Source organism: Bos taurus, chromosome 5 (assembly GCF_002263795.3).
Source record: "Bos taurus isolate L1 Dominette 01449 registration number 42190680 breed Hereford chromosome 5, ARS-UCD2.0, whole genome shotgun sequence".
NCBI classification, from domain to species: Eukaryota; Metazoa; Chordata; class Mammalia; order Artiodactyla; family Bovidae; genus Bos; species Bos taurus.
In genome coordinates this window covers 112,857,757-112,876,495 of record NC_037332.1, presented here as the reverse complement: position 1 = coordinate 112,876,495, position 18,739 = coordinate 112,857,757, and the positions used below count along the sequence as shown (strand labels likewise).

General features: G+C 48.9%; 1 protein-coding gene across 1 annotated transcript in view; it reads right to left on the bottom strand.

The window, feature by feature from the left end:
• SREBF2 (sterol regulatory element binding transcription factor 2) overlaps nucleotides 1-18,739 on the bottom strand; it is a 57,771-nt gene that overhangs the window by 13,682 nt on the left and 25,350 nt on the right. Inside the window, exons 3-11 of the mRNA NM_001205600.2 lie at nucleotides 18,429-18,610; nucleotides 17,242-17,388; nucleotides 15,619-15,840; nucleotides 14,513-14,627; nucleotides 14,150-14,331; nucleotides 8,705-8,897; nucleotides 7,913-8,094; nucleotides 6,800-7,076; nucleotides 3,901-4,070 (exon numbers count right to left, since the gene is read on the bottom strand). Of these exons, the coding sequence (NP_001192529.2) occupies nucleotides 3,901-4,070; nucleotides 6,800-7,076; nucleotides 7,913-8,094; nucleotides 8,705-8,897; nucleotides 14,150-14,331; nucleotides 14,513-14,627; nucleotides 15,619-15,840; nucleotides 17,242-17,388; nucleotides 18,429-18,610 (1,670 nt within the window). The remainder of the gene's footprint in view (nucleotides 1-3,900; nucleotides 4,071-6,799; nucleotides 7,077-7,912; nucleotides 8,095-8,704; nucleotides 8,898-14,149; nucleotides 14,332-14,512; nucleotides 14,628-15,618; nucleotides 15,841-17,241; nucleotides 17,389-18,428; nucleotides 18,611-18,739) is intronic.

Sequence of the window (18,739 nt, the reverse complement as noted above, 5' to 3'; positions counted from 1 at the left end):
GTGTCATTTTTTTTGACTGCAAGGAGATCTAACCAGTCAATCCTAAAGGAAATCACCCCTAAATATTCACTGGAAGGACTGATGCTGAAGCTCCAATACTGTGGGCACCTGCTGTGAAGAGCAGACTCTCTGAGGAAAAACCCTTGATGCTGGGAAAGGCTGAGGGCAAAAGAAGAAGAGGAACAGCAGAAGATGAGATAGTTAGATAGCACTGCTGATTCAATGGACATGAATTTGAGCAAATTCCGGTAGACAGTGGAGGACAGAGGAGCCTGGCGGGCACAGTCCATGAGGTCGCAAAGAGCTGGATACAACATAGTGACTGAACAACAATGAATCTGTATTCTAAAACCCATAAAACCACTCGATACAGCACAATCTGCATGAGAAACCAGCAGAGAAGGATGAAGGGGTGAGAGAAGAACGCAGTGCAGGGAGCCTGGAGGAGGAGCGGCTGCTGGGCTGGGCCTCACCCATCACACTCAGCCTTGCCTTCACAAGCCGGGAGGCTGCTTCCTCTGCTGGTCCAGCCTGATGCGTCTGACCTTTACTGGCTCTGAGCACCATCATCTAATGTGACGGTCTCAGAAGATTTGAATGCCAGGGTCAGAAATAGCCCTGCCAAAGTGCCACTCAAAGGATGTGGACCAAGGAGACTGGCTCTCTCAGAGGAACTGGATACGGTTGCCTGAATCCAAAAGAAAAGGACGCGTGGTACAGTCCAGAAGAAAAGAGAAAAACAAAAACATAAGATCCCACATGCTGCGTGGTGTGGCCCAAAAAACAAAGCAACAGCAGTAAGAAAACACTGCTCACTGCTTGTCAGGCACACTCAACGTTTTCAGGGGGGTGGGGCAGTCACTGGGGGACCATCTCCCCCATCCTCAGCTGCTACACACATGCCTTCCTCAAACGGATGAGTCCCTCTCACAGAGCAGCTGCGTCTTAGCAACAAGGACAATCAAAACCCCACTGGGATTTCCGGGCTGACGGAAATGATCCTAAAATGTATACGGGAAGGTAAACAGCAGACACTAGTCACTAGAGCCAGAGGACCAACTCTTCCAGACATCAAGACGTATTAGATATATGGTTGCCAGGGGTATGTGGTATTGGTGGTGCACAACAGAACTGACCGGAGGGTCCAGAAGCAGAGTCCTCACATGCAGACATTCAATTTATGCAAAAGGGGCCATTGGGTGCAGCAGGGAGTGGACAGTCATTTTAACAACAGATTCTGAGACAGGGAGACAGACATGTGAAGAAGAAAGTGGATCTGGCATCTCTGCCTCCAACTCATACACGAACCAGTTCCAAGTGGATTATGGACCCATGTGTGACATTTAAAAATAATGGGTCTATCAGACACCTAGTAGAGTATTTTCATGACACTGAGGTAGTGTCAGGAATATTAAACAGGACATGATATATCTGTTAAGGAAAAGAACAGACTAGATTTCATGAACATTAAGAATTTGTGCGTATTGATCCACACCACTGAGAGAACAAGCAAGCTACAGAGTAGGAGAAGACACATGCAAGGCTCATCAAGGGTCAGAGCAGAGAGCTCCTCGAACCAACAGAAAGACAGACGTCACAAATGAAAAACAGGTAGAAGACTTGAACAGGGTGTTCACAAAGGAGGCTACGTCCAAATGGCCCATGAAAAGGGGCTCACACCTTTAACCACCTGGGAACTGCGAATGAAAACCATGAGATACCACCGGAAGGGCTAAAAACCCAAAACTATCCTGTGTCTGCTGAGGGTACAGAACTGAAACTCTGATCTGTCTGTTGGTTATAAGCGTGTGTTCATTTTGGGAAGTCGCTGACCTGTATATTTATAATTTGCATACTTTTCTACAGGCATATTGTACTTTAATAAAAAGCTTCTAGGAACAACAAACAGCAGGGAGGTTTACCTGTCGTGATGGAATTCAGAACAATGGTCCCCTCTGTGGGGGCAGCACAGGTGAAGGCCTGCGGGAGGCCTCTGGGGGTGATGGGAACACACAACTTCTTGATCTGGGTGGCTGTTAAGCAGGTAAGTTCACTGTGTGAAAATGTATCAAGTTGCTAAGTTAAAATGGACACATTTTTCTGTGTGTATGTTGTATTTTGATTATGCCTTGAAAACTTCTGGGGGTGCAGAGAAGTGACGAGTGTGATGACGCTGGCCCAGGGCACAAGGACTGCTACCAGCCCAGAGTCCACCTTGACTTCCTCTAAGACAGGGTTGGGAGCCCAGCGTGCTCTCCGGGCAGCCATCCCCACCACACCCTGCTGCCTCCAAGGCCTGGGCCTGGTCTGGGTTCCTGTCCGACTGTGAGCCACCCCCACAGGATGAAGGTCCTGCTTGCCACTGCACGTCCTCCCCAGGAGTGCCTGGCCTCAGTAACCTTTGCTGAATGAACCTCTTATTTGGGTCTTGGAAACATGGTCTTCCTCTCCCGTGCCTTCTGTCACCCAGAGTATGGTGACACACTTCAAGCACATCAGTGTCAGCACGGGGCACATTCCTGCTCATTCTCAGTACATCAGTGCTATTAATGAGATATGGACACGGATGGGGGGATAAGATCATTCTATGCTGAACACAGCTAGGCAGCCAACCCAAAGCTGACACTGAATAAGACATGCCTGTGTCTGCTGGAAGAAGAGAAAGCCTGAGGTCAGCAGAGGCTGTGAACGAGTTGGCAACACGGTCTGTGAATTATCCAGCTGTGAGTTCCCAAGGCTGGCCCTGTGCCAGGCACACTGGAGGAAACCACGGTCTCCACCCGGAGTCTGACGCGAGCCCCTCACAAGACATACAGTGTTTTCCACTTCCAGACCCACAGAGCTGTGATCAACACAAGGTACCAAACAGAAGGCATTCTCAGTTAATAATAGATCCAGGAGACACAGCCAGCAGACTCTAAGCAGAAGAGTCAAGCATTAGCCTCTCGAATACAAGGTCACTCTTATCACTGAAGCAATACCTCAAGGTACTAAAATGCCTTGTTCTGCTTAAAATGCCTTGGGGGGAGGAATTCTTGTCTGTTTTATTTACTGCCAAGTATTTGTGAAATGGCCCACTGAGTGGACATCTACCCCTCAAGGTGGTCAGCATCTGAGGGCAGCGCCCACACTAATTTTTACATCTTGGGTCCTGGCTGGGAAGGGCTTCCCTGGTGGCTCAGACAGTAAAGAATCCACCTGCAATTCTTTGAGATGCGGGATCAATCCCTGTGTCAGGAAGATCCCTGGAGAAGAAAATGGCAACCCACTCCAGAATTCTTGCCTGAAGAATTCCATGGACAGCGGAGCTTAGCGGGTTACAGTCCATGGGGTTGCAGAGTTGGACACGACTAAGCAACAAAGGTCCGTCTAGTCAAGGCTATGGTTTTTCCTGTGGTCATGTATGGATGTGAGAGTTGGACTGTGAAGACGGCTGAGCGCCAAAGAATTGATGCTTTTGAACTGTGGTGTTGGAGAAGACTCTTGAGAGTCCCTTGGACTGCAAGGAGATCCAACCAGTCCATTCTGAAGGAGATCAGCCCTGGGATTTCTTTGGAGGGAATGATGCTAAAGCTGAAACTCTAGTACTTTGGCCACCTCATGCGAAGAATTGACTCATTGGAAAAGACTCTGATGCTGGGAGGGATTGAGGGCAGGAGAGGGAGACGACAGAGGATGAGATGGCTGGAAGGCATCACTGACTCGATGGACTTGAGTCTGAGTGAACTCCGGGAGTTGGTGATGGACAGGGAGGCCTGGCCTGCTGCGATTCGTGGGGTCGCAAAGAGTCGGACACGACTGAGCGACTGAACTGAACTGAACTGAGCGACTTTCACTCACTCACTTGGCTGGGAAGGGCGCTCTGAGAAGGTCCAGGGGAGGGAAGTGAAGGACACTCACCGCCAGGAAGCCCAGCTTGCCTCCACACCTGGTCTTGAGCCCCATGGCGGCGGTCAGGTGGATCTCCACCAGCGTGCTGGGAGGGATCTTCTCCTCGGCACATTCAGCCAGGTTCACTGCGCACAAGGCCATGTGTACGTCGGAACAGGCGGATCCCACGGGAAGCTTGCCTACGGCGGCAGAAACGGGATGATGAATGTTAACAGAGGCCCTCAACCCACGCCTTCTCCTGCCTCCTCCAGCACCAGCAGAGCAAGAGCAGAACCATGGCGGGGAAGGTGATGGACTCTGTGATCAGACAGCCCTGGAGAGGGCGCCAGCCCTGTGACCCAGTAGCTCTGTGCTCCTTTCTACCTCACAGGTAGTTGAGGACAAGAGAAAGCACAGGTCCAAAGCCTGGCCTGCGGCCCCAGCCCTGGGTAACGGAAGTGGTCAGGACTGCAGGTCAGTGGACAGGACTCAGGGGGTGAGCTGCAGCATTTTCCCAAACAGTGTCAACAGCATGGCAGTGTTCTGCTAATACAGTCCCGTGTTTCCAAATGGTGCAAGAAAGGTTAAAAAAATAAAAACTGATCTGAATTTATCTTGCTTTAACAAAACCCCACAGTCTATAAGCACACACACTTTTGAAGGAAGGAAGTTACACAAAACTGAGCCGTGACGGCCGGACACATCTTGGCGGGGAGGTGGACGGCCAGGAGAGGCTTACCGCACCCTCCCATGAGGGCCACACGGCTCTTCGGGGACCAGACCCCAAGGCACGTCAAAGGCTCCGAGGCTTTCACACTGCCACCTGCCTTGGTCTTCACTACAGTGAGGGGAGGTGGTCAGCACAAGCAGTTGCCTTGTTTTTTTTTTTGGGGGGGGGGAGCAGGTTGTCCCTGGGGGTGTGGCCAGCCAGGCCTGACCTCACCCAGCCTCTCTAGTCTCATATCAGGCCCCAGACTTCATTCGGCAGACCTTTACATATTGGTCTTCCTAGGAGGCACCACCACCTTGGCTTTCTCCTTTGCGGGGAAGGCAGGCGGAGGGCAGCGTGGGGACCATGTCATCTCTTGGTCACTGTCCTCTCGGGGCCCTGCTCAGGGCCAGGCCCACCGAGCGCTGGGTGAGTGTGGGGCATGAGCAGTGTGAACCATCTCAGCTGGAACTCTCCCGAACAGATGCAGCTTCCGGATCAGAGACCTGGATGGAGCCTGTTCCATCCCCAGGGGGTCAGGATGGATGGGGAAGCAGGGAAGGTCTGCACATGGGGCCCTGCTGCGAGAGCTCTACAAGGCCGCAGGTGTTCCAGCCCCACAGCTGCCCTAGAGTCTCATCTCCATCCCCCTGGCCTGGGAGCGCCCCACTCCTAGGCGAAGCTCCCCCAGCCATCAGGCCGCCTCCCGTCGCTGTGCCCACGGCTGCTCTCTGCCCTCGCCTTACCCACATCCCAGCAGCAACCTCCCTTCTTGAATCCTCTCCTCCCCACACACCAAGCCTCTCGGCCTCTCCTGCCTGGCCACCTCTCAGGTCAGCCTCTGCCCCGTTCCCTGTCCCTGCCCCATCCTTTCCGTGCAAGTCTCCTCCCACATGCCCTGGAGGGGCCCTTTCATCACAAGCCCTCTCATCAGCACCCATGGCTTTTATCCTCACCTGCAGACTAGAGACCCAGCTCCATTCCGTGGACAACAGATCCAGCCCGGCCCCCACCACTGAATAGCCCTCCTCAGTGTCTCATGGGCAAGGGTCCCGAGCTGGATGTCTCACCTCCTCCCTAGAAAGCTGCGTGTCTCCTGTTCTCCCCACCTTTGTTGATGGCAACACGATTCACCCCGACTCTCAAGCAAGAAACCAGAGAAGCCCCTTACCCAATTTTCCTTACCCTTCCCATGCAATGAGTCCCCAAGGCCTGTCAACCACCTGCTCCTTCCTGTCTGTCTGTCTTCTCGGCATCTGCACCCGCTCCCGCGGGGCCTCCTAAAGGCAGCCTCTCCATCGGAGTGAATCTTCTTGGCTTCAGAGCACAGGCCTGATGACGTCATCGCCCCCACTGTGCTGGCTCCTGTCACCCTCCCCTCACACAGCCCACCTGGGGACACCACCGGGTGGGGGGGCTCCTCCTTGGGAACACGTCCCTCAGCCTGGAAGGCACATCCCTTCAGCAGAGCCAGTGAACTCAAACGCCTCCTTGCACGCAAAGCCGAGACTTGACACAAAGCCTTTCAGGGCCCTACCCGACATGGACCCCTCCCTCCCAGCTGAAACCCAACTCTTCTGTGACCCCTAAACCACACTGAACTGTAATTCACCTACTGACCAATCTGCTTCTCTATTAGAGCAGGACTTTGTGGAATGAAATAAAGGATCATGTTTCACTGATTCTAAGACGCCATCAATTTTAAGTTTCTCCATTAACTTAAGCACCACCACAGAAAAAGCACTGCCAACTCAACCATGACACTCAATGTGTAGAGGACACAGCCTGGTGCAGAGATGTTAAAGTGAAAAAAACACGTGTCTTATAATGATGAAAGACTTCCCCGGTGGCTCAGATGGTTAAAAAAATCTGCCTGCATGCCGGAGATCTGGGTTCGATCCCAGGGTCAGAAAGATTCTCTGGAGGAGGGCATGGCAACCCACTCCAGTGTTCTTGCCTGGAGAATTCCATGGATAGAGGAGCCTGGTGGGCTACAGTCCATGGGGTCGCTAAGAGTCTGACACGACTAAGCGACTAAGCACACGTAATGATGAACGGCAATCTTCACAGCCATGGGTGGAGGGTTGGTCTAACCATCCTCGACGAGCATTGTAAAGGGGACTTCGTTCATCTGGGGCAGAAAACTGGCAAACTGAGGCTGGGCGGGGTGACGCTGTGGGGCACTGGGAGGCAGGCCGGGCTGCGGTGGCCAGCCCTCACCTGTGATGTGCAGCTGGTGCAGCCTGTGGTAGGCCAGGGCTGCATCCCGGGCGCTGGTCTTCGCTTCCTCCTCAAAGCCCGCAGCAGTGGCTGGGGCAGCCCGCCGGTGCTGGAAGACCTTCTTGAGCAGCCAGCGCACCAGGCGCAGCTTCTGCAGGCTGTAGCGGATCACGTTCCAGGAGAGGCTGCAGGCCAGGTCCAGGCGGGAGGTGGGCAGGGCCCGGCCCAGCACCGACAGGCAGGTCTGCAGGTTGGCCGCAGCAGCCGCAAAGTCCCCCTGGCGGGAAGCGAGAAGGTGTAACATTCGCTGGCCTTGGGGCAGCCTTTTAGTTTTGGTTTAGTGAAAACTCTTTCTCTTCAGTACTCCAGGTTATCAGAGTAATGCATGCTTAGTGAAGAAAAATCTGGGAAAACTCAGAAAGCTACAGAAAAGTACAAAGAAATCACCTGGAATCTTATCCCCTAGAATGACTGCTGCCATTCTGATATACTTCCTCCCAGCCTTTTTGCTAAACTGGGATTGTACCACGTTCTATCTTTAAGCAAATATTCTATCCAGAATTTCCCATGGTACCTTTCACACATAAGATGATAACATGGATCGAGACGATGAACCATGTGATCTTTTAGGCTTGTAGGTTCTTAAAATGTGGTTCCCAGAGACCAGGAGCATCATCAGCCCCTGGGATCTTGTTAGAAATGTGAATTCCTGGTTTTCCATCCCACCCCTTCCCCCCTACTGACTCAGAATCTCTGGGATGGGCATGGGCCCTCAGGGTGGTCCTTATGACCCTGAAGTTTGAGAACCACAGTTTTAGACAAATTTGCAGTGGACCTACTCTGACCGAGGATCTGAACAGGTCTCTGCCAACCTGAGAGGACCTAGTGGACAGTCTACTGCCCTGTACTGAAGACCCTGTCTGTGTTTTTCTCATTCCTGGAGGCCACACTTGGGAAACTAGGGTCAATGCTCTTCTCCCTTCCCATCATGCAATGCGTATGACACCCAAACCTTCCTTCCTGTACCTTTAAGAAGAGAGGACCCTGAAGAAGAGGGACAGAGGATGCCTACGCTCTGAGCATGATGGTCTCTGAGCCCGTGCGCAGACTCACCCGGGCGAGGTCCAGGTCTGCCTGCTTCCGGTGCCTCCAGAAGGTGACTGAAGAGCGCGAGTGTGGCCGGATTACCGGCTCCCCGTGAACCAGCAGCTTCACAAAGACGCTCAGCACGATCATGCCATTCACCAGCCACAGGAGGAGCGTTGGCATCATCCAGTCGAGCCAGCCCCTGGAGCCTACGGAGAAGCGTCTCAGCTGAGCCCGTGACGAAGGGCCCACCCACCCACCCTGGGCAGCCCTGGGGGTGCTGCAGGGCACCTGATCCACCCCTCAGGTTAAAGGAAGCAGCCTCCTCTGTCATGTTTGAAACAAATGTGATTGCTTCATTTAGTAACAATGTCTAAGTGCTTAGGTCAGGAATAAATACATGCAATTAATCCACACTGTAGAAAATCTGGGACAATTCCACAGCCTCAATAAGAGCCCTGGAGCCCTTGTCACCATGGGGCAGAATGCCACACAAATCTTTGTTGGCCAAGGCAGGGCTCGCAGCTGGTTTGACAACTCAGGCAGTAAGACCACATCCTCCTCCAAACAGGCATACCCGCAAACCCCCAACTACAGCCGAGCAGGGTCCTGATTTGTTTCGCTATTTCTGACTGAACTTAGGTTTGCCCTGTGACTTGTACATGCAACTGATACTGGTCACTATCAGAAGCAAGCAGATGGGGCCCACTGCGAAAGCCCTTTGGGACCTGATGACAAACCAAGCGGGTTGTGGGCAGGACCTTCTCCTGCCATAGCAGCCCACTCGTGCCCAGATGGCCCGAGGCGCCCTCCACCTACCTGACTCGAGCGACAGCATGCTGCGGCCAGGGCCTGAGTGTGGGTGCTGGTCTGCGTCGTGGGCCCCCCCCCACTGCAGCAGAGTGGTCAGGGGGTTAAAGGAGAGGCAGAGGAAGGTGAGGACACACAGCAGGATGCGGGAGCGGTCCACCATGCCCAGCGCCACCGGAGGAGAGTCCGGCTCATCTTTGACCTTCGAAACAGGGGGCCGCGAGGTGAGAAGGAAGACTTCAGCGAGTTCTTATAGCATTTTACTTTTTATATATCAGAATCAGGACTCTGAGATTTAAATTCAAGACCATGAAGGTGGATGGGAATAAACTCAGGAGGGAACTAAGAGGTTCACGCCTCTCCCACTGCTGCTCAGACATGGGGGCCCTCGCTCCCTTGCCACCTGGGAGAATAACATGGTCTAAAGACCGGAGGGAGAGGGGCCCTGCTGTTACCACAGTGCTCCGACACGTAATTCCACAACAGGCAAGCTGATCTAAAGCGACTGAAGGCAAAATCAGAAGTTAAGCCTGAGCCTGGAGAGGTATGGGTGAACTTCCTGCAAAAGTATACGTTCACGGGAGATAAATATGTTCTGTATCATTTTTTTAAAAAAACTAGAAAGGATTTATTCAATTATTATTATTTTTTAATTAAAGTATAATTGACCTACAAACACTATGTTGGCTCCAGGTACACAACACAGCGCCTGGATTATTTTCATACATGACACTATCTCTACAATAAATCTAGCTGCCATCTGTCACCAGACAAAATTATCACAACATTACTATTTTTCCAATATTGTAAAGCTCTTCCCTCTGACTCATTTATTTTTTTATCTGGAAGTCTGTATCTCTAAGTCTTCCCCTCCTATTTCACTCACCCTCCCCAACCTCTCCCCTCTGGCAATTACCCATTTGTTATCTTTATCTAAGCATCTGCTTCTGTTTTGTACTTTTTTTTTTTTTTTTTAAAGATTCCACATATAAGTGAAATTCTTAAAGAGATGAGAATACCAGATCATCTGACCTGTCTCTTGAGAAACCTGTATGCAGGTCAGGAAGCAACACTTAGAACTGGACATGGAACAACAGACTGGTTCCAAATTGGGAAAGGAGTACGTCAAGGCTGTATACTGTCACCCTGCTTATTTAACTTATATGCAGAGTACATCATGAGAAACACTGGGCTGGAAGAAGCACAAGCTGGAATCAAAATTGCTGGGAAAAATATCGATAACTTCAGATATGCAGACGACACCACCCTTATGGCACAAAGTGAAGAGGAACTAAAAAGCCTCTTGATGAAAGTGAAAGAGGAGAGTGAAAAAGTTGGCTGAAAGCTCAACATTCAGAAAACGAAGATCATGGCATCCGGTCCCATCACTTCATGGGAAATAGATGGGGAAACAGTGTCAGACTTTGTTTTGGGGGGCTCCAAAATCACTGCAGATGGTGACTGCAGCCATGAAATTAAAAGACGCTTACTCCTTGGACGGAAAGTTATGACCAACCTAGATAGCATATTCAAAAGCAGAGACATTACTTTGCCAACAAAGGTCCGTCTAGTCAAGGCTATGGTTTTTCCAGTGGTCATGTATGGTTGTGAGAGTTGGACAGTGAAGAAAGCTGAGCACAGAAGAATTGATGCTTTTGAACTGTGGTGTTGGAGAAGACTCTTGAGAGTCCCTTGGACTGCAAGGAGATCCAACCAGTCCATCCTAAAGGAGATCAGTCCTGGGTGTTCATTGGAAGGACTGATGTTGACGCTGAAACTCCAATGCTTTGGCCACCTCATGCGAAGAGTTGACTCATTGGAAAAGACCCTAATGCTGGGAAAGATTAGGGGCAGGAGAAGAAGGGGACGACAGAGGATGAGATGGCTGGATGGCATCACCGACTCAATGGATATGGGACACGGAGGCCTGGCGTGCTGCAATTCACGGGGTTGCAAAGAGTCGGACACGACTGAGTGACTGAACTGAACTGATAAGTGAAATTATGTGTGGTTAGCTTTCTCTGTCTGACTCATTTCACTTAGCATAATAGCCTCTAGGATCATACAGGTTGTCACAAAATTTCATTCTTTTTTATGGCTTTTTTCCCTCAGAAAAATAGCCAGAAGTGGAAGTGCTGAACTGGATGGTGCTGTCTTTTAAACTTTTTGAGGAACCTCCATACTACTTTCCATAGTGGCTGCACCAACTGACATTCCCACGACAGCTGGGTGAGGGTTCCCTTTTCTCCACATCCTTGCCAACACTTGTCATTTTCTGACTAATTTCACTTTAGTATAATACCCTCTAGGTCCATCCACAGTGTTGCAAATGGTAAGATTTCATTATTTTTAATGGCTAATATTTCATTGCATATATACCACATCTTCTTTACCCATTCATCTATTTATAGGCACTTAGGTGGCTTCCATACCTTGACTATTGTGAATAAGGCTGCAATAAACACAAGGGTACATATATCTTTTCAAATTGGTATTTCTGTTTTCTTCAGAAAATACCAAAGGGGAACTGCTGAATTGGGTGGCAGTTCTACTTTAAACCTTTTTTTTAGCAACCTCCCTCCATACTGCTTTCCATAGTGTGTGTGCTACTCAGTCGTGTTGGACTCTTTTTGGCCCCACGGACTATAGCCCACCAGGCTCCTCTGTCCATGGGATTCTCCAGGCAAGAACACTGGAGTGGGCTGCCAGTTCCTTTTCCAGGGGATGAACCCAGGTCTCCCACACTGCGGGCAGATTCTTCACTGTCTGAGCCACCAGTGAAGCTTTCCATAATGGCTGCACCAGTTTACATTCCCACCAACAGTGCACTAGGGTTCTCTTCTCCACATTCTCGCCAACACTTGTTATTTGTTGTCTTTTTGATAATAGCCACTCTGAGAGGTGTGAGGTGGTATCTCACCATGGTTCTGATTTGCATTTCCCTGATGATTACTGATGTTGAACCTTTTCATGTGCCTGTTGGCCATTTGTATGTCTTCTCTGGAAAAATGTGTGTATCCTAGGTCCATTCTTAAATTGTTTATTCTTCCGATGTTGAATCCTCCAAGTTCTTTGCATATTTTGGATATTAACCCCTTGTCAGACAAATACCATCTTCCATTCAAGTAGGTGGCCCTTTTATTTTGCTGATAGTTTCTTTTGCTGCAAAAGCTTTTCAGTTTGCTGTAGTTCCATTTGTTTATTTTTGCTTTTGTTTCCCTTGCCTGAGGAGACATACTCAAAAAAATATTGCTGAGACGGGTAACAAAGAGCATACTGCCTGTTTTCTTCTGGGAGTTTTATGGTTTCAGGTCTTACATTTAAGTCCTTAATCTGTTTTGAGTTTACTTTTGTAGATGGTGTGAGAAAGTAGTACATTTGATTCTCTTGCATGGAGCTGTCCCGTTTTCCCAGCAGCATTTACTGACGAAGCCGTCACTTCCCCGCTTTGTGTATTCTCGCCTCCTTTGTCACAGGCTGACTGACCACATAAGTAGGTGTATTTCTGGGCTTTGGATTCTGTTCCTGGATCTACGTGTCTGTTTTGTGCCAATACCACACTGTTCTGATTACTGAAATCAGGGAACCTGCTACCTCCAGCTCGACTGTTCTTTCTCAAGACTGTTTGGCTACTTGGGGTCCTGTGTGTTGCCATATAAATTTTAGGATTTTTTTTTCTAGTTCTGTGAAAAATGTTATTGGTATTTTCATAGGGATTGCACTGAATCTGTAGACTGTCTTGAGGAGTATGATCATTTTAGCAGTATAATTCTTGCAGTCCACAAGCACGGTATATTGTTCCATCTGTGTCCATCACCATTAGAGGTTTCTTTCATCAGTGTCTTATACTTTTTTTTTAGTAGGTCTTTTAGCCACTTAGTCAGATTTATTCCTAGATAACATTATTCTTTTCGATGCAACTGCAAATAAGATAGTTTTCTTCATTTTTCTTTCTGGTACTTTGTTAGTACAGAAATGCAACCAATTTCTGTATATTAATTTTATATCCTGCAATCTTGCTAAACTTATTAATCTAGTAGTATTTTTGGTGGCATCTTTAGAATTTTCTATATATAGTATCATGCCATCTGCAAACAGTGACAGTTTTACTTCTTCCTTTTCAATTTGGATTCCTTTTAACTTCTTTTTTAGGATTTCCAATTCTATGTTGAATAAAGTGGCAAGAGTGGGCATCTTTGTCTTTTTTTTGCCGGGTGGGGGGCCATGCAGTACAGCTTATGGTATCTTAGTTCATCGACCAGGGATCAAACCTGGGCCACTGGCAGTGAAAGCGTCAAGTCCTAGCCACTGGACCACCAGGGAATTCCTCTGGGCATTCCTGTCTTCCACCTGATCTTAGAAAAAATACTTCCAGTTCTTTCCTCTGTATCATGATTATTGTGAGTGACGTAAGTGTACATATTTATTAAAACACTTATTGTACAATACAGTAAAATAGGTGTATTTTATCATATTTAAATTATACCTCCAAGTTGATTAAACACCATACTTTAGTATGAACCTATTTTCAGAAGCTTACCTATTCTAAACCCATAACATTGTTTTCTCCCCATTTTACAGAAGAACTGGAGGCAGAGGTTCTGCCGGCCTGGGGAACCAGACTAGAGTCGGCTCTCCCCTGGTGTGTACATACATGTCATTCCTTTTCAACATTTTTAAGCCACTTGAAAATTTCTTCTGATGATTCAGACACTTATCCAATTCAAGGTATATGTCATATGGACTTGTGTTTCCAAACAGAATCACACTTATAAAATATTTCAAAAATAGAGCTTCCTTAATAAAATTAAGCAGATGCTACAATAAATAGTCTGATCAACAACTTATGGTAGAAGGAAACTTGTGCTTTTGAAGCCAGAAACTGCCAGTGTCAAAATACAGCACAAACCCCAGTGGTCTCCACACGGTCCTAGGAAAATCATTAGGCTTGAGTCTCTTCTAACTCCATTAAACAATTGCCATGGGCTTTCTTCCACAATTAAAGGCCCCTGGTAGGAATGTTATCTGTTAAGACTGCAAATTGTAAACATTTCCCGAAGAGGACCCAGAGGCAGCTTCATCCTAACCCAACTGAACAACCTCACAAAGCAGTCTTGCCAGGCTCATTACAGGCGAGGAAAGCAATGAGGAGCCTCCAGCAATTCCTAGCTCTGCCTGACAGCTGCTGTGTGTCCCCGTTCTGGATTTGGCCCTTATTTCTCTCTGATGGGCCCTTTCAGCAAAGACCAATAAAACCAGGGGCTGTCTCCCCACATAGAGTCAGTCTTCTTTTTCTTTAGTTTTCAGTATGTGCCTGATTTCACAGAATTCTTGCTCCTCTCCAGCTTGAGGCCTCTGAACACCTGGCCTGGACCTCTGTCTGCAATCTCCTCACTATTAACTTATGGAAGATGGGAGAGATTCCCAGGGTTAGGGATTTCAAAAGCTCATTACCTTTGCATCATCCAATAGAGGGCTTCCTGGCTCTGAGTCGATGGAGTAGGGGGAGAAGCCGGCCTGGGACCCTGAGTCGGAGGCCGGAGGCGACATCAGAAGGACGTTCTGATTAAAGTCATCGATCTTCAAGTCCACGTCATTGTCCACCAGGCTGCCCAGGTCGATGCCCTTCAGGAGTTCTGTAAAGAAAACCCTACCTGGCAAACGGTCGGTTTTATAACACTCGGCCTGCGCCAGGGCAGGGCTAGGAGGGACGCACAGCCCCTGCTGCGGCTTCGCCCGTGGTGGCGTCTCGCACACGTGCCCATGGGCCCGCCCCAGTGCCCAGCATAGGACCCCTCCTATAACGAGCACACTCACTGCTCTTCTGATTGGCCAGCTTCAGCACCATGTTCTCCTGGCGCAGTTTATGATTGACCTGCTGCAAGTATTTGATGTAGTCGATGGCCTTCCTCAGAACGCCAGACTTGTGCATCTGGGAAGGAAGACGGGTGAGAAACACAGCGGCATCAGACCAGCCTGCACAGTGAGGGCAGCTGAGGCCCAGAGCTCAGGTTCTGGAGCGGGAGGTCCTTGTGGGGTTCAGGTCCTAAGTCTTCCACTAACTAGCTGTGTAACCCAGGACAAGTTACTCAGCATCTCTGAACCTCACTTTTCCTCCTCTGTGAAATAGGGATAATGACAATATATGAGTCATAGGCTTGCCATGAGGATTAAAAGAGATAATATATGCAAAGAGCTTAGCCTCTGGCCTGGCACATAGTAGCACTAAATATGAGCTGTTATTCCTACTTCTTATAATAATCCTAGCACCAAAACAAACTTTAAGGAAAATAAGCAACAAAAAACCAGAGCACTGTTGGTTGGTTATCTTAAATAAAGGAGTATCAGTACCTTTCAGATTTGAGGGCTACCAAGAAAATTGTATTTTCTTTGAAAATAGAGGTAAAGATAAACAGATAATGGATGTAAAAATCTACATGCCAAAGCCAAAAGATACATTAATTGAAACACCAGAAATACATGAAAAATAAATTTCTTCTTATTTGTTCTTGGTCAAAGACCCAATCTACATTTTATTTCCTCCCTAAAAGGTTAAAATATCGCTAGCCATCCCTGAATATGATTAAACATTTGCCAAAAATGCCATTGGTTGACTAAGAGGTGCACATGGTCCTGTACTTGGCCATCAGTGAGCAGCAGGAGCCTGGGAAACGGTGGTTGTCGGGGGCAGTGAGTGGCCACCACTGCAGAGCAGAATCAAAGGTCCAGGCAAACTACTGCCTGACAACTCCCAACAGCTAACACTTTACAGAATTTCAAAACACCAAGATGCTTTAATAAGAAGCACCTTTAACTATTCCTGCATTCACTCACTTGGGCCTGGGTCTTCCCTAAATTCCCAGAGCAAACACAGACAGAGGGGAGATGACGAGGCATGAGACAAAATTCTGCTTGGCACCCACCTTGGCATCAGTCCCCATGACCAGGTCCTTCAACTCAATGATTTTGTCGTTGATGGAGGAGCGATACCGCTTCTCAATGATGTTGTGTGTCGTCCGCCTTTCTCCTTCCTTGGGAGGCTCAAGCTGCTTGACTCCCCCGGGGACCTGCTTAATGGGCACCTTCTCTTGTCCCATCATCACAGGCATCGTGGTCAGAATGGTCCCATTGCTGCCCACCAGGGTCTAGAACAGACACAAGGGCAGAATGATCGTCTGGTTAGTGTGAGAAAAGCAACCTCAGGACATGAACCCACTGGCCCTGGCCACGTAGCATCACCTGAAAATGCTTTGTGTGGTCTGACGCCTTGCTTGGGATAATCAAGTCTGGAAGCCCTGGGAGCCATGGTATCTTGGGCACTGTGCCCTTTCAGACTCACTGCTGGTTAGTCTGTGCCACAACAGCATTAGTGTGGATCAATGCCAACCTTTGGTGTAAGGATGCCAGAAAATGTCTAGTTTCTGCTTTGCTGTCAACCCGTCAGCCACCTCTGAGCTCGTGTACAATGCCGCACCAACCACAAAACTCCCTCCTGTGTGTGACACACGTTTTCCTCCCGCGTGACGGAGAATGAACTTATTGGATTTCCTTATACAATTTGACCATCAAAAACCTCAAAGGCAGAAGTGACAATCAGAGCCATTTTATTAAATAAACACACCAACTATGGAGGCATCCCCCTGTTTTCCCCTCAGATCTGCTTTTCCTTCTCTTTGTTTCTATTTTCACTGATTTTAGTTTTATTTTCTTCAACAAATGGCCTCAATATCCAAATGACCAATGAGCAGATAAAACGCTTCTCAAATGCATGAGCCATCAAGAAATAATTCACACAGTCAAAAGTACACATTTCAACTGTACAACTTAACGGAATTGTGATGTACGTAATACAGTGTGTGTAACCAACGTAACCCTGATGAAGACAGAGACCCTTTCTATTTCCCGAGAAAGTTCCCACACGCCCCTTCCCCATCTTCGTAATCACTGCTCTGACTTCAATCACTGTCTTCTTAAACTTCATACACTGGAAACATCAGCATGAATTCTTTGTGATCAGCAACTTTTGCTCAGCATACTATTTCTGAAGGCCAGCCATGTAGCTGTATATATCAATAGTTCTTTTTGGATGGATAGCTGGGTTGATTCTGGTTTTTGGCTTTTATGAATAATGCTTACTTTTGACTTCTGATTACTTTTTTCTGTCAGACTCTCCAGCCACAAGATGTGGACAGTGACCAAGACCCTACACCTTAAGTAAGGGACCTTGCACGACCCACCTTGAAGCCCTTCCCTGCCTAGGGTTCTTCAGAAGCTAAACCCCCATACGCAGGACCTAAGAGGCAGATGGTCCTGTGTGGACCTGCAGCTCCTCTGCGGTCCCTCCCTTGCTCCTCATAAACCCTAGGACTCCCACATAACACGAGGTGCTGGTACTTCTCAAGGAGAAAAAAAAAAAACTAAAAAGGGACAATTTTGCAATTTGACTGACACATTTCATAGAGTTTCTGCATCTATTCAGGGTCTGGAGGCTTTGTTAACATCTCTGAGGCCTAATACGCCCAAGAAAGAGGGGGCACAGCTCTTACCGGAACTTGCAGGGCGGCTGTCTGGATGGGGGTGGTGAGGGCAGTGAGGGCGGGGTTCTGGACCGCGGCCATCACGGGGCTGCCATCTGTCTTCAGTGTGGTCAGGACAAGGGAGTCTGTCTTGATGATCTGAGGCTGTACCAGGACCTGCATGGAAAAGGAAGAAAAGGAAAAGGAAGCTAGCACTGTATTTCTTTTTTCCCTCTTTTGGCTGCACCATCCAGCATATGAGACCTTAAGTTCTCAGACCAGGGATGGAACCCATACCCCTTGCAGTGGACGTGTAAAGTCCTAACCATTGGACCACCAAGGAAGTCCTGGCAGTGCTATTTTTCTGTTTTGTGTTACTTCTTGCTGCAAAGACCCTCCAGAAAAGAATGATAAAATTTTCATAAAACTGAGAATGTAGCTTGACTACTGGGTTGAGGGGGAGAAACAGCACAGCTAAAGAGGGTCTGGGGCTTCGCTTCTGGAGTGGCTCAGTGGTAAAGGATCTGCTTGCCAAGCAGAAGACGTGGCTAGATCCTTGGGTCAGGAAGATCCCCCTGAGAAAGAAATGGCAACCCATTCCAGTATTCTTGCCTGGGAAATCCCATGGACAGAGGAGGCTGGCAGGCCACGGTCCATGGGGTCGCAAGAATCGGCTACAACTCAGCGACTAACCAACAAAAACAAAGAGGGTCTTGGGATGGAAGATTGAAAGGCTTCAATGTGAGCAGTGCCAGGAGCCTAGCTAGTGCGGAGAAGCCGTGGCGCAGAGGGACTGTGGAGGGGAGAGAGATCTGATTATGGACAAACTGCGGAATGCCAGGTATATGGCTGAGAAGCAAATATGGTAAACCTGGATTTTTTAAGATAAATTATTTCATTAGTTAGAAATATAGTCCACTGTGATGCATGTCTTAAAGACATTTTAGCACATCTGTTTTCAGTTTTATACCCATTACAAGTGCAAATAAGTTAATACACCAGCATTTACTGAGTTTATATGAGTGCCAGTGTCCACCTACAGACGTCATCTCTACTGGGTCTCACTGGTGCTTCGTGAGGTCCAGTGGCCCCAACCTGCCCCCACCCGCGGCTCCCTCACCCCCTGCTGGCCTGCTTGGTATGTAGACCCCATCCTCCATCACAGACTGGCCAAGAGCCCCTACCAAGGCCTCCTGGAACTCCCGCCAGCCACCTACCGGGACCTGCTGCACCTGGGGTGCGGCCACTGTCTGCACCGTGGCCGGGGCCAGGGTCTGCAGCGTGCCACTGGCCGTCTGCGTCAGCACCCGCGGGGCCTGCACAGTCTGCACCTGCTGCTGGATGGCGACCGGCTGCACCTGGGAGGAGGTCACAAGGCTCTGGACCTGAGGCTGAAGGACTTGGGAGGAGAAGAGGAGAAAGTCACACGGGCGAGGAGCGCATCTTGTCACGGGAGCTGCGTTGTAACCGAGTGCCTCGGAAGGACCCCAGCTCCCTCCCTGCTTCTGGAGAGGATGTGGAGAGCCGT